Source organism: Ovis canadensis, chromosome 17, assembly GCF_042477335.2.
Source record: "Ovis canadensis isolate MfBH-ARS-UI-01 breed Bighorn chromosome 17, ARS-UI_OviCan_v2, whole genome shotgun sequence".
Taxonomy (NCBI): domain Eukaryota; kingdom Metazoa; phylum Chordata; class Mammalia; order Artiodactyla; family Bovidae; genus Ovis; species Ovis canadensis.
In genome coordinates, this window is record NC_091261.1 from 18,673,549 (window position 1) to 18,697,953 (window position 24,405).

General features: G+C 37.5%; 1 protein-coding gene across 1 annotated transcript in view; it reads left to right on the forward strand.

Annotated features, from left to right (window-relative positions):
* IQCM (IQ motif containing M) overlaps positions 1–24,405 on the forward strand; it is a 522,664-nt gene that overhangs the window by 243,365 nt on the left and 254,894 nt on the right. The window contains 2 exon segments of the mRNA XM_069558325.1: positions 1,652–1,773; positions 22,723–22,781. Coding sequence (XP_069414426.1) covers positions 1,652–1,773; positions 22,723–22,781 — 181 coding nt within the window.

Sequence of the window (24,405 nt, forward strand, 5' to 3'; positions counted from 1 at the left end):
AAAATAATGTATGACTTCTTGATTACAAGGATCTGTTTTGTGGGTAGACAAGATAAAATATTTGAAATGCTCTGGAATCTCTTGGAAAAATGTCATACAGCATTAAGTTTCATATTTAGCGGTGCTCCTCAGTAATCAGGAAGATTCTCTTTTCCCTGTGAGATTTAACCTCATGAGGCTAATTCTAATTTATCAGTGTTTACATAGTGACTTTAATCATATTACTAATGAACCAGAATCATAGAGCAATTCCAAGTAAGATATTGTCCTTGCCCCAGAAGAGTTTATACATTTTAAAAGGAGATTGGAAAGAGATGCTTTGTTATCTAGAATAGAATATTTGCTGTCAAAGTGCATTGAAGCAAGTGGGTGGAATAGGAATAGTGCTGATGAATTAAAGAATACTTCAAATTAGTCAACAAAGCTTCGTAAGAAATGTGGGGGCTTACACATCTCAATAACTCTCATGCTGTCCTTTTATGTCCCTCTGAATTTATAAAAGTTCCCAAGTAAAGTATGATGTGTATGGCCTTTTCTTTGCTATCCTCTTCTCAGATAATATTTTCAGGTTCTCTATGGTCTACTCGTTATTGGCATTGCTTCCATTAAAGAAATTCATTTCTTCATATTGTGTTGTGAATGAAATATATCATTTATATGTTGCCTCTCCTAGAGAATTTTCCTTTTTGATAGAGGGCAGAAACTGACTGAAATGGAGGAAATACATGCAAAATTAAGATGCAGTAGGATGTGTGTATGTGTGTATACTGATTAGAATGTCTTTGAGATAATATCACATTTCATTATTTTATATTGCTATTCTACCTCCCCATATATAGGGCACTTAGTTTATGGTCCTGTAAATAAATTGAAGCAATGAAATGAGAGACTACATTACTTTTGATTTTTCTCTAAATTTATATGGAACTAACTGGTCCATGGAGGACTGTCTTAAATTGAAAGTTTCAGTAAAGAGTATATGTCTATGAAGAAGTATTAGAAGATTGGAAATGTAAAATTAGTTTGATTCATTTGGATGGCAGGATTAAATTGTATTTTTGAGAAATAAGTGAATGAATAAATCTTGAATCTCTGCCTCTTTATTAAAAATTGTATGCAGAAATCCTACGTAATAACTACTGTGAGCCAGAAGAAATATGCAGGTATATACTGGTTCATCTTTTGCTCTTCCAACCTATTTCCCTTAAATACTTTCAATATCAAAAGTTCTGCCTTCAAATAATTCTAAATTCTCTTTTAAAGGGCTTATGTAACAGGGAGAGGAGGTTTTCTTTTGTTTTTGTTAAGTGCTATTCACAAATATGGTTTTGCTTTAAGCCTCTCATACAAAAGAAGTCAGTGCTCTTGAAGAGTCAAAAGAATGAACCTATTAGTTTTCTGATGGGCGCACTGTATGTAATAAAAACACGAGAGCTTTATGGTATAAGGAAGCCTATTAATTGAAGCCTCTCTCTATGCATTGCCATCACTTCTTCATCTTGCTATGATTAGATGACAAGATGTGATTTTAATACAGAATAGTGGGGCAATACAGATGATTTACTTTCATCTTTGTAACACTAAGCAGTATGATCACTGTGTATTTTTCCTGAATAAATATTCTTTTAACCTGCATTGATATTTTTAACAGACAGGACACTCTATGATTGGAGAGGATCTGTGTCAAAAAAGTTCTCCCGTTTGACTCATGATTCCAGTTTCATGATTGCTAGTTTCTCTGGATCATCATTAGCGTTTCAGGATTATTCTAGTGTAAGTATTTGTAAAACCTGACAGAGTTGAATTACCATTGTTTTTTTCTGGCAAATGATTGAGTTAATTTTGATATGACATGTACGATGTTACTATGAGCATAATTCATTCCTAAAATGATTCCCCTTTGAAATTCATTTTTTTTTCCTGAAGCAATGCTTTTGTTATTTTGTGCCAATCTTGCTGATCACCTTAACTCCTAAATATGTGGATTAGTTTTTGTTTGAAGAGAGCTAATAGCCAAAATGCTCATAACAGTGGTTTTCCCCCAATGTGATAGCAACTATTCTTGTAATGGTAACTAACTTATCAGAAAAATACAGTGGAGACCAGAGGAGAATAAATATGTTTGTAAGGAGTGTGGCACTATGAAGTTTTAAAAATCCAAGCACACTGTCATGACCACATACTGATGGTTTATGAGTGAGGGTTCTCAGCGTTGTATCCCTATGTCTAACACTTTGAGGAATCGCTGTACTATATTTAGTACCTTGGCCACACCATTTGACATTCTCTCTAGTAATGTGCCTGTGTTGTGGTTTCTCCACATTTTCATCAGCACTGATTATATTTTCTGTTTTCCTAATATATCCTACTGGGTGTGAAGTGTTAAGTAATCTTGATGTGAGTTTGTTCAATCAGGTCCCGAAGACAAAAAGGAACTAGAAAAATTGAGAATGTAGAAAGAAGCTTGCATTGTTAGGAGGAGTGATGACAGGGTACAGAAAATCTTGTATTTGAATTTGTGGGAGGAGAGAAAAATATAACACATTTTGCTTTCAAAACACTCTGTAGAGGTTAGTTCCTCTCAAAATTGTAATTCTCTCAAATAAGAAAGTTAATGTGGATATACTTACTTTAGGCTAAAAGAAAATATCCCCTTTAAGCCTAAAGTTTTAATTTTCTTTTAGAAGTATTGTGTATCCTGTATGTTTTTAGTTCTAATTAGATGATAATACAATAATGTTATATGTCTTTAGCTTTAATGTTTCATTTCTGCAACTGCAAACTTATTGTATTAGAATTTCCAGTTATTTTAAACAATGGCATATAGGCTCCCAAACTTCTTTGCACTAAGTTAAAGATGTTGTCTGCAGTCCTGAGATATTTAAACTCTTAATTATCTTGAAAGATAATATTTATCCAAATAATTGAGCACCTGTCAATAAGATCCCTTGCATAACATAAAAATGTAGTATTACATTAGAATAATATAGGAGAGACCACCACCTCCAACTTTGTTTCTGCAATTTCGTTTCACAACTCTTCTTCACAAGGTTTGCTAACTTTATGATAATGTATGAAGCAATCTGGAAACCCACAATCTGAAGGAAGGTAAGTGTGGAAAACAACCCTGGTATTTATCAAAATTCTGAGATGAAAAATTAGTATCACTAGTGCTCTTAAAAAATCTAGAATAAAAACAAATATTGACAAAAATTTGTGTAAGAAGTTAATTTCTAGTTAATGTTTAAAAACATAGGAGAATGAACTTAAAACTTTTTTATTGGAGTATAGTTGCTTTACAATGTTGTGTTAGTTTCAGCGCTACAGTGAAGTGAATCAGCTCTATGTATCATTTATTCCCTCCCTCTTGAGCCTCCTCCTCACCACCCCCCACCCCACATCCCATCCCCCTGGGTCACCACAGACCGTGGAGCCGAGCTCCCTGTGCTGCACAGTCGCTTCCCACTAGCTCGCTATTTCACGCACGGTGGAGTATATATGTGTCAATCCCAGTCTCCCAGGTCATCCCACTGCCCTGCCCCCGACTGTGTTGAGAGGTCGGTGCTCTGTGTCTCTCTGTGTGTCTCTGTATTCCTGCCCTGACAATAGGTTCATCTGTACCATTTTCTAGATTTCACATATGTGTGTTAATATACAATATTTCGGAGAAGGCGATGGCACCCCACTCCAGTAACTCATGCCTGGAAAATCCCATGGACGGAGGAGCCTGGTGGGCTGCAGTCCATGGGGTCGCAAAGAGTCGGACACGACTGAGTGACTTCACTTTCACTTTTCACTTTCACGCACTGGAGAAGGAAATGGCAACCCACTCCAGTGTTCTTGCCTGGAGAATCCCAGGGATGGCGGAGCCTGGTGGGCTGCCGTCTATGAGGTCGCACAGAGTCGGACATGACTGAAGTGACTTAGCAGCATATAATATTTGCTTTTCTCTTTCTGACTGACTTCACTCTTTATGACAGTCTTTAGGTCCATCCATGTCTCTTACAAGTGACAAGGCAGAACTCTCCTCAGTGAGTGGCCAATTTACAATTATGTTACTGTGGCTCTGGGATCAGAACGTTCTCTGATGGGAACTCCGCCATTTGACAACACTCTAGAATGAGGATGAGATAAGCAAGGGAGTGCCCGGGTGTGTGGGCTTGTTTACTTATTGCGGTGGTGAAAAGGTTCAGGGACAGAGGAGCAGAGGGGAAAGAACAATTGTGGTTGTCTGGATGGAAGAACAGGGTGCGTTTCAGGAAGTAAAAGAAATTGAGTGTGGTAAAAGCAGAACAATCAAGTGAGAAGGTGGCAAGAAAATGAATTTAAGAAAAGTCTCATCACCCTGAAGTGCCTTCCTTAGTGCCTTCCAGAGGACATCATTTGAGCCCTTTCTTTCTTTTTTTTTTTTTAAATTTATTTATTTTAGTAGGAGGCGAATTACTTTACAATATTATAGTGGTTTTTGCCATACATTGACATGAATCTGCCATGGGTGTACATGTGTCCCCGTCCTGAACATCCTCCCACCTCCCTCCCCATTGCATCCCTCTGGGTCATCCCAGTGCACCAGCCCCGAGCACCCTGTCTCGTGCATCGAACCTGGACTGGCGATCTGTTTCACATATGATAATATACATGTTTTAATGCTCTTCTCTCAAATCATCCTACCCTCGCCTTCTCCCACAGAGTCCAAAAGACTGTTCTCAACATCTGTGTCTCTTGCTGTCTCACATATAGGGTTATCATTACCTTCTTTCTAAATTCCATATATATGCATTAGTATACTGTATTGGTGTTTTTCTTTCTGGCTTACTTCACTCTGTGTAATGGGCTCCAGTTTCATCCACCTCATTAGAACTGATTCAAATGTATTCTCTTTAATGGCTGAGTAATATTCCATTGTGTATATGTACTACAGATTTCTTATCCATTCGTCTGCTGGTGGACATCTAGGTTGCTTCCATGTCCTGGCTATTATAAACAGTGCTGCGATGAACATTGGGGTACATGTGTCTCTTTCAATTTTGGTTTCCTCAATGTGTATGTCCAGCAGTGGAATTGCTGGGCAATATGGGAGTTCTATTTCCAGTTTTTTTAAGGAATCTCCACACTGCTCTCCATAGTGGCTGTACTAGTTTGCATTCCCACCAACAGTGTAAGAGCGTTCCCTTTTCTCCACACCCTCTCCAGCATTTATTGCATGTAGATTTTTGGATCGCAGCCATTCTGACTGGTGTGAGATGGTACCTCATTGTGGTCTTGATTTGCATTTCTCCGATAATGAGTGATGTTGAGCATCTTTTCATGTGTTTGTTAGCCATCTGTATGTCTTCTTTGGAGAGCTGTCTGTTCTTTGGCCCATTTTTTGATTGGGTCATTTATTTTTCTGGAATTGAGCTGTGGGAGTTGCTTGTATATTTTTGAGATTAATTCTTTGTCATTTGCTTCATTTGCTATTATTTTTTCCCATTCAGAAGGCTGTCTTTTCACTTTGCTTATAGTTTCCTTCATTGTGCAAAAGCTTTCAAGTTTAATTAGGTCCCATTTGTTTATTTTTGCTTTTATTTCCATTACTCTAGGAGGTGGGTCATAGAGGATCCTGCTGTGATTTATGTTGGAGAGTGTTTTGCCTATGTTTTCTTCTAGGAGTTTTATAGTTTCTGGTCTTACATTTAGACCTTTAATCCATTTTGAGTTTATTTCTGTGTATGGTGTTAGAAAGTGTTCTAGTTTCATTCTTTTTTCAAGTGGTTGACCAGTTTTCCCAGCACCACTTGTTAAAGAGATTGTTATTTTTCTAATGTATATTCTTGCCTCCTTTGTCAAAGATAAGGTGTCCATAGGTGTGTGGCTTTATCTCTGGGCTTTCTATTTTGTTCCAATAATCTATATTTCTGTCTTTGGGCCAGTACCATACTGTCTTTATGTGAAAAGAATTTGCCTAACCATGACACTAGGAAGTAAGGGAATACAAGCAAATAGAATTTGGTTTAATAACTGGTTGCATTCCACATTGTTGATTTCTGTCTCAAATAACACACTGTGAGTCCTCTGGGCATTTCGAACTCCCTCCTCCCAAAGAGAACAAGTACTGTATGAGAGAAACGAGGAGTCACTGGTCATGTTTTAAAACATAAGTATAGTTTCATCATCACTTTGGATTGCCCCTTGTTGCTCAGTGGTGAATCCACCTGCAATGCAGGAGATGCAGGTTCGATCCCTGGGTCATGAAGGTCCCCTGGAAGAGGGCATGGCAACCCACTCCAGTACTTTTGCCTGGAAAATTCCATGGACAGAGGAGCCTGGTGGACTACAGTCCATGGGGGCATAAAGAGTCGTACACTGAAGCAGCTAAGCACAGCACCTCCCAAAGAGAACAGTCCTATGTGAGAGAAACCAGGAGTCACTGTCATATTTTACACATACATGTAGGGTCATCACATAAACACAACTAAAATAAGTTTTATAAGAAACATTTTTTAGAAATGAAAACATGTCAAATATAGCATTATTCTTTATATTAATTTTGACCATGAAATGGGTTGACTAGATTTTAGTGAACTTTCTTATCAGTTTTCTCTGGAGCATTTTCCTGTACACAATTTTGGTGAAAGAAAACTGTAAGAATCTAAGGGGATATTCTTCTTTGAAATTTAGATATTTTTATGTGATTCTTTACCAAATTGTGCTGTCAAAAGACTATGGGCATTCACTTGAAAGATGTTACTACATAATAAAGAGTAGTCAATTAATTTTTAATATGTAAAACATCTTTCCTCTTTTTTTCCTCCTCCATCATAATCTCTTCTCTCTGCTCTTTTCCTTCCCTCCGCCACATATTTGAGAGATATTTTAATTATTTTCATGTTCATGATATTCTCATCTTGTGGGCTGTATTTGATAAAAAGGTCATCTGATTTGATTTTCTGATATTTCTAAGGATTAACATAAATCATTGTGACTATTAAGTTTAAAATTTCTATTTAGTCAAATAATTTCTTATATTTAAAAAGATCATTTTGGATGCTAATGAAATGATATGTTGAAAATCCTATAGTAGGCTTGGGACTGCTTTAAGCCTTGAGTTAACTACATGACTATTATTTACATGTTGTACAATATTCCAACAGTTTCCTTTTTTCTAATTTTTAAATTTATTTGTTATAGTCCTGTTACAAGGAATAGTGATATTTAATACTGTACATTACCTTCAAATTTCACATTTTAATTTTGAAATGCATATTTATTTTCTTATGAAATATAAAATTTTGAATCTTTGTGATAGAATGATGCAGATATTTATTTTGATATACTCCTATATATATAATTATTATTTTAATGTATGTACTTGCAGCTAAAACTCTACATTTCAGTGGTTATATTGCCTTGCAGCAGGATTGTCTGAACCTGATATTTTTATATCATATATTTTATATGGTCTTAGGTATTTTTATGAACATTATTTATTTTTTTGAATCTTTCTTTCTAGATAAAATTTTCTGCTGTTGCCTTAAAGTACTTTGGGGGAAAAATAAAGGAGGTACTTTATGTAGAATTCCCCTGGCAATAGTTTAAGATGTACAGTCACAATAAAATGGTTGGCATATATATTTAAAACTATTCTAACAAAGTTTTAAAAGAAAGCACTGTTGATGAATGCATGCTTTGGATTATAATGTTACTTAGGTTTACCAATGTACCACAATTTAAACTACATCACAATACCACTCACACTAAGATATATTCAAAAATGGAAGGTTAGGTAAATAGAACGGAGAAGGCAATGGCACCCCACTCCAGTACTCTTGCCTGGAAAATCCCATGGATGGAGGAGCCTGGAAGGCTGCAGTCCATGGGGTTGCTGAGGGTCGGACACAACTGAGCGACTTCACTTTCACTTTTCACTTTCCTGCATTAGAGAAGGAAATGGTAACCCACTCCAGTGTTCTTGCCTGGAGAATCCCAGGGACAGGGGAGCCTGGTGGGCTGCCATCTATGGGGTCACACAGAGTTGGACACGACTGCAGTGACTTAGCAGCAGCAGCAGCAGCAGCAGGTAAATAGAAACAATTTAAATTTGTATTTTGGGACTGATACAGTTTTATAGAGAAGAATCTTGATCTATACCTCTCATTTCTTTGATTGTAGGAGACCACTAGGTTTTTAGTTTCAGAATTCACTTCACAATCTTTCTTTACCATAGAACCAAAGGATTCACTCAAATTCTGTCAATCATGTTGACCCTTTATTCTCAGAAATCCTCTTGTGGGAAAGGTATTTGAGAGACTCTAGGCATTAATAATAGTGCTCACCACAGTTCTAATTTTATAATAATCTCCCAGTCCACATATTCATCCTTTCTGAAATAAGCTGGAGTGTGATTGTTACCAAAACCTGGATGAAAAAAATGAAAAGCTGGCTGCAGAGAACATTGGAACAACTATTAGGTTAAGGGGGTAAACAGACTGTGCCTGCCCTGGGGAATCCCCCCACCCCCACCCTCCTGGGAAGCTAGGTACGCTTGTTCTCTAGGAAAGGGAACATTAACTAAATTTCTTAAAAAGTAATGAAAGAGAACAAACTGTAAAAAGGCAGCCAAAAAAGGCAAACATCTGTTACTGAACATGTCTTACTTGACTTCCTTTTAATGTTCTTAGGAATAAATTTATGAACTAGGAAAGGTTCAGCACTAATTAGCTTGTTTTCATCAAACAAAATGCATCAGACATGGATGTTGAATATGAATGAAAACTTCAGTAGTAATAATAAGTAGACACAGAAAGTGCCAGGGGAAGTAGAAAGTGCTGGTATCCAGGGTTATAGCCACAGGCTTTGGATCTTGCTGTGGCTGTTAATATTGCATTAATTTAGATTTGCTTTTTTAAATGATCAGAAAAAAGTCTAAGAAGTCAAGTGTATTCATTAAACAATAGATGGATTAGGTGCAAAATTTTCTCTTTAATTATACGCTTTTAGCTTAATGAGATGTTAGACTAAATTGCAATGACAAATATGCTTGCAATACGTATATTTTGAAGGAAACTCCAATGAGCCAAAAATGAAAAAATCAACCACACTTATTATAACAACAATGCTTTATAATCTTATATTTTCATTCAAAAATATATTCTGAGCATCTTATTGATTAACATATATTCTGTAACATTAAATCAATGTCAGCACTATTCCATTGAATGTAACTCTAGGGACATAGCTCATTTTTGGTTATTTTGGCAATTGACTGCTTTGATGTGATTCAGTGCACTATATTTGTAGTTAAATCTTTGTGCATATTCTTAATTTCCTTAGAATAAATTCCTTTTAGTGAAGTTGTTATGTTTCTTATTTGTTTTTATTATATATTGATAATTTGTCTTCCAAAGAAGTGTTGGTTTTCAATTTTCACATAGATTTCCATTGCTGCTTCTTCCTCAAAAACAAAAGTATGCAAAGAAAAAAAAACAATAATCAACTAAAATTAGATCATTTTCTGCAGGTTTAGTTTAAATCAGAGTTAGATTTTAGGATATTTTGTGGAGTGGGGCAATATCCTCTAGTCCTTTGCCACTCCATGGGTCAACAGAATTATTATCTGGAAACTGGTTAAAAGTGTAGGCTTTTAGGACCCACCCCAAATCTACTGAATCAAAATCTGTTGTATGAATAAGAACAATAGTAATTTATAAGTATATAAATGTTTGAGAAATACTCTTTAGGCAATTCCCCATAATATTTTGCCTTTTAAGTGAGCTTTTGATAAATAGTGACAGTATTCAATGTAATTTTTCCTGACAAATACCTGAAGTACAGATATGAAGACCTACAAGATCTTCTAGAACTAACACCTCAAAAAAGATGTCCTTTTCATCATAGGGGACTGAAATGCAAAAGTAGGAAGTCAAGAGATACCTGGAGTAACAGGTAAGTTTGGCCTTGGAAATGAAAATGAAAGCAAGGCAAAGGCAAGAGAACGCGTTGGTCATCACAAACACCCTCTTCCAACTACACAAGAGATGACTCTACACATGGACATCACCAGATGGTCAATACTGAAATCAGATTGATTACATTCTTTGCAGCCAAAGATGGAGAAGCTCTATATAGTCAGCAAAAACAAGACCTGGACCTGACTGTGGGTCAGATCATCAGCTCCTTATTGCAAAATTCAAGATTACATTGAAGAAATTAGGGAAAACTCCTAGACCATTCAGATATGACCTAAATCAAATCCCTTATGATTATACAGTGGAGGTGATGAATAGATTCAAGGGACTAGATCTGATAGAGTGCCTGAAGAACTATGGACAGAGCTTTGTAACATTATACAGGAGGTGGTGATGAAAACCATCCCAAAGAAAAAGATTGCAAGAAGGCAAAGCAGTTGTCTGAGGAAGCCTTACAACTAGCCGAGAAAAGAAGAGATGTGAAAGGCAAAGGAGAAAGGGAAGGATATACCCAACTGAATGTAGGGTTCCAGAGAATAGCAAAGAGAGATAAGAATGTGTTCTTAAGTGAGCAATGCTAAGAAATAGAGGAAAACAATAGAATAGGAAAGACTGGAGATCTCTTCAAGAAAATTGGAGATGCTACAGGAACATTTCATGCAAAGATGGGCTCGATAAAGGAAAGAAATGGTATGGACCTAACAGAAGCAGACGATATTAAGAAGAGGTGGCAAGAATACATAGAAGAACTATACAAAAAAGATCTTAATGACCCAAATAACCATGATGGTGTGATCACTCACTTAGAGCCAGACATCCTGAAGTGTGAAGTCAAATGTGCCTTAGGAAACATTACCACAAATAAAGCTAGTGGAGGCGATGAAATTCCAGCTGAGCTATTTCAGATCCTAATAAGATGATGCTGTTAAAGTACTGCACTCAATATGCCAAAAACTTTGGAAAACACAGCAATGGCCACAGGACTGGAAAAGGTCAGTTTTCTTGCCACCTCTTCTTTTTAAGTTTATACATAAAAATACCAATGTGTAATACACTACTATTGATCACTATATAATGAAGTAGTGCTTACTCATTAGTACAAGTAAACTGTTTTATTCTTCAATTGTATATGTGCACACACACTCTTTATCAGATTCTTTTCCGTTATAAGCTATCACAGAATATTGAACACAGTTCCCTGTGCCATATAGTAGGTCTTTGTTGTTTATCTCTTTTATATATAGTATGTGTATGTGTGTGTATATATATATATATATACACACATATAAGCCTCTTGATTGGGGGTGAAAGAGGAGAGTGAAAAAGCTGACTTAAAACTCAACAACAGCAGCAAAAAAGGTCAACATTCAAAAAACTAGGATCATGGCATCAGTCCCATCAGTTCACGGCAAATAGAAGGGGAAAATGTGGAAGCAGTGACAGATTTTATTTACTTGGGCTCCAAAATCACTGTGGACAGTAACTGCAGCTATGAAATTAAAAGACACCTGCTCCTTGGGAGAAAAGCTATGACAACCATAGACAATGTATTAAAAAGATGAGACATCCCTTTGCCAACAAAGATCCATCTAGTCATAGCTATGGTTTTTCCATAGTTATTATGTACAAGAATGTGAACCATAAAGAAGGCTGAGCACTGGAGAACTAATGGTTTTGAATTGTGGTGCTGGAGAAGACTCTTGAGAGTCCCTTGGACAGAAAGATCAAACCAGTCAATTCTAAAGGAAATCAACCTTGAATACCATTGGAAGGACTGATGCTGAAGCTGAAGCTCCAATAATTTGGTCACCTGATGCAAAGAGCCGACTCATTGGAAAAGACCCTGATGCTAGGAAAGATTGAGGGCAGGAGGAGAAGGGGACGATAGAGGATGAGTTCATTGGATGGCATTGTCGACTCAATGGACATGAGTTTGAGCAAACCCTGGGAGATAGTGAAGGAGAGGGAAGTCTGGCTTGATGTAGTCCATGGGGTCACAGACAGTGTCAGACATGACTTAACCAACTATATAACAACTATTCTCTGCTTAATTTAGAGTCATGGCAGGATAGGAATACATTTTATTGTGAATGTTGATGAGTAAGATTATAACCAATCAAAGATCTGAGAAACACATTTTCAAATAATGAAATAAAAATAGTGAATATCAAAATTGGCCTGGGAAAATATGCCAGGTAATAGACCTTTCACCCCAATAAAGTAATCTTTACAATTTCAGTAAGCCAATACATCCAAGTGTATCCTTACTCTTGAAGAATTAGATCTTAGTGATTTATAAACACATGAAGTTTGAGAAGCATACTTTTATGTAATTCCCCATAAAAGTGCTTCAAACAAGGGTAGTTAGCCAAATTTTAGTCAGTGGCTGGGGCAGCTTTTAACTGCCCCCCATGCATTCAGTTCTTTGTTGTTTAGTCAATAATTGTGTCCAGCTCTTTTGTGACCCTATGGATTGTATGTAGCTTGCCTAGCTCCTCTGTCCCTGGGATTTCCCAGGCAAGGATGCTCAAGTGGGTTGCCTTCATTTTCTTCTCCATGGGATCTTCTCGAACCAGGGATTGAACCCTGGTCTTCCACATTGCAGGCAGGTTCTTTACCAACTGAGCCACCAGCGAAGTCATATGTATTTATAGGTTCATACAGTTAAAACTTCAGAATAAGATAGCTCATTCCTGGTAGCAGCTGTTCCATTGCTTGGCATTCTTGAATTTTGAAATTTCAAAGAACATACAGGGTAGATCTGGAACCACGTATACTCCTAGGGGGTCTCAATAAACTTAGAAAACACATAGGTTTCCAAAATCTTTTCATTCTTTTCTTTCTTGGAGGACTGACATTCACCTTAAACTTAGGGAACTTTTCTATCACACGGTTTTAAAAATTTTATTGTTTTATGTGTCAATAATGCAAAACAGTGTATTATTCATATATATATCTATATGTAGCTCTCTCTATATATATCTTAAAGAATAAAACTTAAACAAATGCTTATAAAACTTAGGAAACAGAACTCTTTGTGTCTTTTCACTCCCTTCATAACTTGAAGAAACCAATCTTCTTAATTTTATGTCAAGTGTTTCCCTGTTTTCTTTATAATTTTAGCACATCTAGACACATCTCCAATTAGTATTTTGCTTAATTTTACTTGTATTTGACTTTGTGTGTATGAAATTATAATGTATTCTCTCTCTCTTTCTGCCCAACAATATATTTTTAAGAACTGTCAATCTTCATAAATGTTGACCTCTGCCCCCATGGTTTATTCATTTTCATGGATGCATACCATCCTATTGAATAATCACATTGAAATTTAATTATCCTCTCCATTGCTGAGAGATATTTGTCTTTTTAAAAGCTTATGTCCTATTGTGAACAATTCTGCTACATTCTTTAACAAGTGTTAGGTGCAAGAGTTTCTCTAGGGTAAGAATTCCCAGCATCAATATGAACCTGCACCCTATTGCATTGAGAATGGGTTATGTAGATGCTAGAATATTGATCTCTTTAGCCTGGGAGGCAGGTGGATAGGGCCTGGGGAGTAGGAAGTCAGTAACTGATTATTAACTACCTGGATAATTGATTGCCTCTAGCCACAAGCGGCCTGGAGTAGACTGGCTGTGCTGGTCAGTGGGCGCATGTATGTTCAGTGTTACCAGACAATACAGTGAACAGTTTTCCACTTTCAGCAGCAATTTATCAGAATCCCCATCGCTTCATATGCTTGGCAACACTTAATATGTCAAAATTTTAACCTTTGCCAATTTGGAAGGTGTGAAATATTTCTTTGCAATTTTAATTTGCATTTCCCTAATGACAAATCAGGCTGAAAAATTTTTTTCACACATTTCTAGGCCACTTTTATTTCTTCTTTGTGAACACCATAGAGTGGTATTTTAAAAAATGTATGTAGGTGCATTTACACCCTTTCTATTTTGTGTTCTCCATTTGTCTTTCCATTTTATCTTTTTTTTTTTTTTGGTAAATTGACATAGTTTCCCCTCTTGTTCCTTTGTCCCTAGTACAAGTTTGACATTGCACTAGTTTTCCTTGTACTCATTTGACATTTATGTTCTTGTTTTTACTTTTTTAAGTGGTTAAATTATACATTTTAATACATACTTTAAACTTAAAATATACTTATCCTCTTCCCACCTCATACAGAAATCTTAGATTGCCTTAACTACTAGTGTTTAGTTCTCTCTTAGTGTTTTTATTCTATTTAACTTCACAAATTACGTAGAAACTGTTATATTGTTTTATACTTCTCTACCTGTTTAGGTTTATGTACATGCTTACCAATTTTTCATCTGCCCTCTCAGTAAAGAATCTGTCTGCAATGCAGGAGACCCGGGTTCAATCCCTGGGAAGATCCACTGGAAAAGGGAATGGCTACCCACTCCAGTATTCTTGCCTGGAGATTTCCATGGAGAGAAGAGCCTGGTGGATTACAGTTCGTAGGTTGCAAAGAGTCAGACACGACTGAACAGCTAACACTTTCACTTTATATCTAGCATCACAAGCCTATCGGATGGTTTTCCTTCTTGAACTATGTCCTTTAGAAGTACCTTTAGTAAGGGCTTCCCTGGTAGTTCAGCTGATAAAGAATCTGCCTGCAATGCGGGAGACCTGGGTTTGATCCCTGGGTTGGGAAGATCCCCTGGAGAAGGGATCAGCTACCCACTCTGGTATTCTGGCCTGGACAATGCCACGGACAGAGGAGTCTGGCAGGCTACAGTCCATGGGGTCACAAAGAGTTGGACACAACTGAGTGACCTTCACTCACTTTTGGTAAGGGTCAGTTGGCAGAAAGCTTCTGTTCATATTATATTTACTTTTATCCTCAATAATACATTCTCCAAACATTGAGGTTATCATTTCCATGTTTTCTGACTGCCACTGTTCTATTGAAAAGGCAGATGTTTATCCAGTTATCTTTCTTCTGTGAGTAATGTGTCTCTGTTCTCTACTTCTAAAGACTTCATTGTTGTTCTGCTGTTTTATGATGAGATGTATAAGTGTGGTTTTCTGTTTATTCTGCTTGGTTTTTATTTGGCTTCCTAAAATCAGTGTCTTTCTGCAGTATGGGGAAAAGAAAATTTCTGTCACTATCACTTTAAGTGGTATTTTTCTTCCATTTTTTTTCTGTATAAACTCTGATTAAAACTTTTTATGAAACTCTCCTTACATATATGTTGTCTTCCATTCAGTTGTCTTTCTTGTTTTCCCTCTTTTTCGTATTTGCCATCTCTCTGCCTCTCAGTGCTGCATCCTGGGTCTTTTTTTTTTTTCCCTTCCTGATTTCTATTTTTAGATTAGTTTAAATATTTTTCTGTATCCATTCTTGTCTTTTGCTATTCATTTAGCTCTCAGTTATTTCAATCATATGTTTCATTTTTACACTGTCTAGTTGTTATTTTCCAAATTAGCTTGGTCAACTTTGATGACTTGGGGTCCTTTAATATGTCCTTCTATATGTCCTTTCTGAACATATAGAAAAGGAAACTCATTCTTATTTTGTATTCTGTTTACCTTAATTAGGGTATTGCAGTCCTAAAATTTCTGAATGTGTAGCTTTTTTTTTTTCTGACACCTTGATTGCTTCAGTTCAGTTCAGTTCAGCTGCTCAGTCATGTCCAACTCCTTGTGACCCCATGAACTGCAGCATGCTAGGCCTCCCTGTCCATCACCAACTCCTGGAATCCACCCAAACCTATGTTCATTAAGTCAGTGATGCCATCCAACCATCTCACCTTCTGTTGTCCCCTTCTCCTCCTGCCCTCAATCTTTCCCAGCATCAAGGTCTTTTCAAAAGAGTCAGCTCTTCACTTCAAGTGGCCAAAGTATTGGAGTTTCAGCTTCAGCATCAGTCCTTCCAATGAACACCTAGGACTGATCTCCTTTAGGATGGACTGGTTGGATCTCCTTGCAGTCCAAGGGACTCTCAAGAGTCTTCTCCAATACCACAGTTCAAAAGCATCAATTCTTCAGTGCTCAGCTTTCTTTGTAGTCCAACTCTTACATCCATACATGACCACTGGAAAAACCATAGCCTTTATTAGACGGACCTTTGTTGACAAAGTAATGTCTCTGCTTTTTAATATTTCTTATATTTGATGATTTTCTGACTGGGAGCTCATTTTTCTTGGTATTTTATTATGAAAATTCTTTGAAACTTTAATTTAAGCTACACTTTTCTTTATGATTGATATTTGCTTTTACCAGGTACATTTTTAGAGGACTGCCAACTGCCGAAGCCTGGCTTGCTATAGTACATGGGGTTGCAAAGATTCAGACATGACTTAGCGACTGGACAGAACAACCACCACCACCAACCTGGGACCCTTTTACTCTAAATTTGCTGCCTTTTTTTTTTGTGGGGTGGGGGGAAAGTTTAGGGAATTTCATATAGTGTGAAGTGAGGCACCAAATCCTTATGAATGAGGTGTTGCCCTGAGAAATTCCTAGGAGGGGATTTTGCCCCCTCTTTACCCAGAGCCAAGGCCATGACAGACAGGTAGACTCATGACATCTCCTTCTTTTTCTGTTTCTCTTTCTTTCTCACCCTATAGAAATTTAAAAATCCCAGTTATATGCTAAAGATATTGCACTTCTAGTCTCTAGCCTTTTACAGGGTGTTTTCAACTCTTACATTTTTTTCATGCTCTGGGTTCCAGTGCTTTCAAGTAGAGGGCACAGTTCAGTTCAGTTGCTCAGTCATGTACAACTTCTGCCACCCCAAGGACTGCAGCACACCAGGCCTCCCTGTCCATCACCAACTCCTGGAGTTTATTCAAACTCATATCTATTGAATCGGTGATGCCATCCAACCATCTCATCCTCTGTTGCCCTTTCTCCTCCTGCCTTCAATCTTTCCCAGCATCAGGGTCTTTTCTAATGAGGCAGTTCTTCGTATCAGGTGGCCAAAGTATTGGAGTTTCAGCTTCAACATCAGACCTTCCAATGAATATTCAGGACTGATTTCCTTTAGGATGGACTGGTTGGATCTCCTTGCAGTCCAAGGGACTTTCAAGAATCTTCTCCAAAACCACAGTTCAAAAGCATCAATTCTTCAGTGCTCAGCTTTCTTTATAGCCCAACTTGCACATCCATACATGACTACTGGAAAAACCATAGCTTTGACTTGATTGACCTTTGTTGGCAAAGTGATACATCTACTTTTTAATACACTGTCTAGGCTTGTCATTCTTCCAAGGAGCAAGCATCTTTTAATTTCATGGCTGCAGTCACCATTTGCAGTGATTTTAGAGACCCAAGAAAATGAAGTCTCTCACTGTTCCCATTGTTTCCCCATCTATTTGCCATGAAGTGATGGGACCAGATACCATGATCTTCACTTTTTGAATGTTGAGTTTTAAGCCAGCTTTTTCATTCTCCTCTTTCACTTTATCAAGAGGCTCTTTAGTTCTTTGCTTTCTGCTGTAAAGGTGGAGTCATCTGCGTAACTGAGGTTATTGATATTTCTCCTGTCAATCTTGATTCCAGCTTGTGCTTCATCCAGCCCAGCATGTCACATGATGTACTCTGCATATAAGTTAAATAAGTAGGGTGACAATATACAGCCTTGATATGCTCCTTTCCCAATTTGGAACCAGTATGTTGTTCCATGTCTGGTTCTAACTGTTGCTTCTTGACCTGCATACAGATTTCTCAGGAGGTGCAGAACTCTTTAAAACCCAGGGTCTAGGTTGTCTAAAATTTCCACACAATCCCTGAGGCAGAGACAAGTCTCAGAACTCATACAACAGTAAATTCAACATTTCTTCTTGTTTTTGACCAGATAGGAATTCCATTACTTTCCCTTCATCATATGCATTTAAAATATCTTTGATTTTTATTTCTAGAATGTATTGTAGTATTATCGTATGATTTGTTGCTATGAACATGCTTCAAGAAATAACAGTCATATTATATCTTTTACAAATAAGTTTCAACCCTGAGAGGGACTTATACTGGGATGTAAACTTCTCTTTTTTACCATCTTTGTATTTGCCAGCATGTTAGCCTTGCTGCTGCTGCTGCTGCTAAGTTGCTTCATTCGTGTCCATCTCTGTGCAACCCCAGAGATGGCAGCCCACCAGGATCCCCCATCCCTGGGATTCTCCAGGCAAGATTACTGAAGTGGGTTACCATTTCCTTCTCCAATGCATGAAAGTGAAAAGTCAAAGTGAAGTCATTCAGTCGTGTCCGACTCAGTGACCCCATGGACTGCAGCCTTACAGGCTCCTCTGTCCGTGGGATTTTCCAGGCAAGAATAAAGTCCTACATATCAGAGTCTTGATTTCCCTTGGAGATTAAAGACATTTTGTCTTGTGATTGGTAAATGACCAACCTATGTTTTGTTGGGCTGCTGTCTTCAGTCTTTCCTCATCTGAAAGTTGAATGACTTTTTGAGGCCATGGCTATGACCAAGTGACCAGCATTCTTGTGGCATTCCCCTGACTTCTCATAAGGAAAGTAAAGGAAACACCACACTTGAGAACACCTTCAAAGTGGAGGCAACTATGGCTCCATGAGCAAGTTCAGAGAAACTAGGGGTTACCTGGGCCTATCGCAACTTCCTGGGGGTGATTCTGTGGCTTGAAAACTTTCCTGTTCTTTCTGTGTGTTTTTAGAAAGAAACGCTTAAATACAACAATGTAAAGAAAATGACTTCTGAAAAATTCCAAAATCATGTGTTTTGTGCCTTCTGGTTCTGCATGTGTGCAACTTATTGACAGTTTTTTTTTTTTTAATATTTCTTATCAAGAAGCAGTAGCAGTGTAAGGAATGCAACTCACTGCTATTTCACAGAATGTGCTGCTGACATGACTGACTTCTGCTGGGGAAACAGGAATGTTTATATTCAAGCTTGGCAGAAAAAGCTTTTCAGTTTACTTCACATGTTTTAATGTGTAATTTGTAATTTTACATGTATATGCTATTAGTGATTTTCTGTTCACAGTTACCTATTTTTAAACAAACATTTCATTTACCTTAAATGCGTGTTTATATATGATTTTGGTAGGGTCACAAAGCTGTTTAAAACTATGAAAATTTCTTGCCACTTAGAAAATACCCTTTAACTACATTTTAGGGTAAAGTATTGGAGGCATAATGTGCCAATTATAGATGACCTTTATACTGCAAACATGTTGCAGAATTTGATGCTAATAGTAGTAATATAGAAACATGGCTAGTGTGAAGGTACAGAATGAAAGGCTTTTTTCCATATTGCATCTCTGGTTAATCAGTGCAAAAATTTAATCATTAAACTGTGAGAGAAATTAGCAGCATTGTCAAAAGGAAAACACAAATTCCAGATGAGATTTGGAAAGAAGGGGGAATTGCTACATTAGATAGCTGCTTCTGAAAGGAAGTTTGAGATGTAATAATATTATGTGAATTATCACACGTTGGTGCCAGTTAAATTGTGGGGTTTGAGAAAATATGTGGGAAAGGAGTCTGAAAAATGGTTTGAAATAAATCAATACAGGTAGTTAAAAACATTGGAAATTTGACATGAGTATTTAATAAGTGACTTACATCTTCAACCAAGTATTTAGAATGTGTTGCTTGAAATGCATTGCCATAAAGAGACTAGGACCTTGAGGAGGTGTCGAGAAACAGGTGGCAGCTGTGGTAAGAAGAAACATTTTGAGAGAGAATGGAATAGAAACATCAAGGCAAAATGGACTTGCAACTTTAACATATAGGTATGGAGAAAACGAAGACTTAGGTAAAAAAACAAGAACCCTTAAATAAAGGACTGCTAGTGACTTTGCAAAAAGATGACCCCAAACCCCTTAAGTTCTAATTATGGTGAGTAGGGAAAAAAAGAAACAATAGATGTCACTGGAAAAAAATCAGAGAACATTTTAGTCAGAAAAATCCTCAAGACTGTTTGTCTGAGGGATTTCCCTGGTGGTCCAGTGGCCAAGACTCCACACTCCCCTGCAGGGGGCCCAGATTTGATCCCTGGTCAGGGAACTAGATCCCACATGCTGCAACTAGGAATTCGCCTGCCACTGATAAAGATCCTGCATACCATAACTAGGACCCAGAACAGACAAATAAATAAGTTTTAAAAATCCTGAAGTTGGGGTGGCTGCCTTTTAGTCTGTGTCTTACAACCACCATTTTAAAAAAAGGAATGGTTGTCAGGCTGCTTTGCTGAATGACCTTCATATCTGACACCCTTCAAAATGGAGAGTATGTCATGTGGCCAGAGAAGGAGGCAGTTAAAAAATCAGGTTGGCAAGTGTAAATAGTAGTATCTTATAAGGACAGTGTGTTTCAAGCCAAGCACTTTGTTTTGTGCGAAAGTATGGAATATATAGGTTAAAAAATAATTTGTATAGCCATGAGTATTATTTTTCTAGCCATGAATATGTGTCATGGAACAGCTTGAGGGTGATATTTAAAATATAGATCCTGTTTCATGTTTTATTATCACCTATATGTGCACATACATTTTAAAAAGTACAATATTACTTTTGAGGAGGATTTTTTGCTTTGAAATAGAAAACATGATCAGGGAGTTCTGAAAGTAACAAGTAGTCAAGAGATGATCCAAAGTGCTTCTCAAGGTTGTTATTGTATTCTAACGCAACTATAGAAGAAAAGTTAATCTTCAAACTTAAAAAGTGAATGGCGTGAAATAAAAATTTACACATACAAGTCAGACTGCATTCAGGAGAATATTCACTACAGGAGAGAGTGAAGCTTGATTCCAAAGGAGAGGTTTATGATTTGTTTAATATATTTAAAATAATCACTCTGTGTCTTAAAACTGAGTGCTGCTGCTGCTGCTGCTGCTGCTGCTAAGTCGCTTCAGTCATGTCCGACTCTGTGCAACCCCATAGACGGCAGCCCACCAGGCTCCCTCATCCCTGGGATTCTCCAGGCAAGAACACTGGAGTGGGTTGCCATTTGCTATTGCAATACAAGTACAAATTTCTTCCATATTTCATGTTTACATTTACTCTTTATATATCTTGAGGTTTTATGGAAGAGACTTCTTTGACTCCAGTTGCCAAACAGTGGTGAAATATATATACATGAAACTTTAAAAGCAAAACTAAAATAAGTATTTTCCTTGTGGTTTCAGAAACACATCCATAGCCAAGACACTTGCTGGTACTGACTTCTTCTAGAGTCTGAGAGGGAAGACAATGCCAACAATCCAAAATCCATTAATCTTCACTCATTAACAAGATTGCCTCAGATTCCTCCCATTCGAGGCCATCTTCAAAAGCTACTTTTTGCACAGTAATTGTCATAGCGGATTATAAATTGGGTATGCAGTGCCTCTAGGCATCAGTTTAAGCTTTGGGTCACACCTAATGACCAGAGAGGGAATGGCCCAGTCTCGAGATCTGGAAAAATTATCTTTCTGAGCTGTTCTTTCACCTGTTGTCTGGTACTGAAGGATTGTATAAAAGATCTGTAATAAGCACTCAGGTGTCGTTATTGAAGAGATGCTCTTGAAGCTGACCATGCCATTATCCCAGGCTTCCTTTAAAGTACTCGTGGAAGAAATTTTAGAAGAAAAGTTAATCTTCAAAGTTAGTCTAATGGAAAAGTTAATCTAATGGAAAAAATATTCACAGAAAATGCCTGTGCTTCTCTCATAGACATTGTGAGTGTTGGAACTGCTGTGCTTTCTTTGCTACTGTGGGTTTTAGTTTGCCAGGCCTGCTATAATATAACACTGTAGACTGAGTGGCTCACACGGTGGAAGTTAGTTTTCTTTTAGTTCTGGGACAGAGTGCGTTTTCCCTGAGGCTTCTCTCCTTGAGTTGTAGATGTCTTCTTCTTGCCGTGTCCTCACATGGCCTTTTCTTTGTGCACACATGTGGCCCCTCTTCCTGTTAAAAGGTCACCAGTCCTATTGGATTAGGGCCTCACCCTTATGATCTCATTTAATCTCCGTTACCTCCTAAAAGGCCTTATCTCCAAATAGAATCACATCTGGGGATTTGGACTTTAGCATATGAATCTTAGGGGAACACAGTTTAGGCCACAATATTTTGATAGCTAGAAATTTGAGAGACAAATCTGTGTAACACATTAAGCAAAAGCAGAAACACTTGACATTATTTGTCTATTCATATTTCCTTTCAACGTGATATTCTTTTTTTCTTTTTAATACATACTGTATTTTTGGACGTTACTTTTATATTTTTATAAGGACAAATAAGTAAGTAAATAAATTCTTATCTGTAGTAGATCTTTATGGATATTTGTTCACTGAAATAATCAGTAGGAGTTATATTCCTGGGGGCCAAAAGATGCTGGAGGAGGTTCTATGATCATATGCTGCTGAGTACACTTATTTATGTATGTTTTTAGGCTCATAATTGGGGCTTCCCCAGTGGCTCAGTGGTAAAGACTCCACCTGCAATGCAGGAGACGCTTCGATCCCTGGGTCAAGAAGATCCTCTGGAGGAGGGCTTGGCCACCCACTCCAGTTTTCTTGCCTGGGAAATCCTACAGGCAGAGGGACCTGGTGGGCTATAGTCCATAGGGTCGCAAAGAGTCAGACGTGACTGAAGCGACTTAACATGAACACATTAGACATATGTGTGTATATCATTGTTCAGGCTTTTAATATATAGTATAATCAGGCTTTTAATATTTAGTATAATGGAACAGTTCTTTTTTTCCTTTGATTAATATAATAGAACATCAATGGAATTAAAATTTTATTGACAGTGAAGTTGTTTTCCTAATTGTGTCAATTCTTTTTTTCTAGAAAAACTTTATTAAAAAAGAACAACAATCTGTAAAGCCAGAGTCAAAGCCACAACCCAGGTACACCTTTTATATGATAGCATGAATGTTTAAATTAATGTGCTTGCTTTGGTTTTATCCTGACTTAAGTATCTGGTTTAAAGAAGTGTAGGTTGTTGAAAGCTCACAGTATGAACATATCTTTTTCAAAGTTCCCATTTAATTTGACTGAAGCAAGGGAAAAAAGTTCTTTTTTTTTGAGCATATGTTGCTCATTCAGTAGACCAGGCTATGGTTTATAGTGGCTAGTAAAGCACTCTCTAAACAGTGCTGCATGATGTCTCAGTAGTTTGGTTTATTAGAAGCTATGATTGCAGCCATGAAATTAAAAGACGCCTACTCCTTGGAAGAAAAGTTATGATCAACCCAGATAGCATACTCAAAAGCAGAGATATTACTTTGCTGACTAAGGTCCGTCTAGTCAAGGCTATGGTTTTTCCTGTGGTCATGTATGGATGTGAGAGTTGGACTGTGAAGAAAGCTGAGCACTGAAGAATTGATGCTTTTGAACTGTGGTGTGGGAGAAGACTCTTGAGAGTCCCTTGGACTGCAAGGAGAGCCAACCAGTCCATTCTGAAGGAGATCAGCCCTGGGATTTCTTTGGAAGGAATGATGCTAAAGCTGAAACTCCAGTACTTTGGCCACCTCATGCGAAGAGTTGACTCATTGGAAAAGACTCTGATGCTGGGAGGGATTGGGAGCAGGAGGAGAAGGGGACAACAGAGGATGAGATGGCTGGATGGCATCACTGACTCGATGGACGTGAGTTTGAGTGAACTCTGGGAGCTGGTGATGGACAGGGAGGCCTGGCGTGCTGCGATTCATGGGGTCGCAAAGAGTCGGACACGAGTGAGCAACTGAACTGAACTGAACTGAACTGAACTGATGCACTACAATCCGCTATGGTACAGCATGCTTTTCAGTCACTGTGAGAGAGTCTTAAGATTGCTCTGCTTCTCTGTGTAGCAAATTTGTTGACAGACTTTTGTGAAAAACTAACTGATTTTGTGAGATAGATTGGAGAGTGACGTGGAAAGAAGGGATTGTTGAAAGCTAATAGTGAAGTTTCTGAAAAGGAGAGGTTTCAAACTTGTGCTTTATTTTGCTTTGGTAATACATTCATTTATTAATTCACCTGATATTGTTTTTGTACCACCCTGATGCAAAGCTCTGTGTCAAACCATAGAAATGCAGCTAGTAGAAGGGTAAACCCAGGAGACTAAAATTTGCCAGAAGCAACCAGTTTGGAAATCTAACCCCTTAGTAAATACAGGTTTATTCAAATATATTTTTCAGGCTACTTTCTCTTACCAGACATCCTGCTTAATTCCTTCTCTCAATTATTCTTAAGGTGTGGCTATACAATGTCCATAATCCCTCATTCATAATGCCAAATCTGGAAAGCTCCAGAAAATGAAAGCTGATGTCACCTCAGATGGTGCCAAAACTTTAGCATCAAAACCTGACTGAAATAACAAGTGATTATGACTACTCATAGTCTACACTTTTTCCACTTCATGTGAATATTCCAGTGTTGCATACATATGAACATTAGTTATATTAATTAATAATATATTTAATGGTGGGACATGCCACAGACTATACTTCAATGTTATATAATATATGGCATACATGCTATATCAAT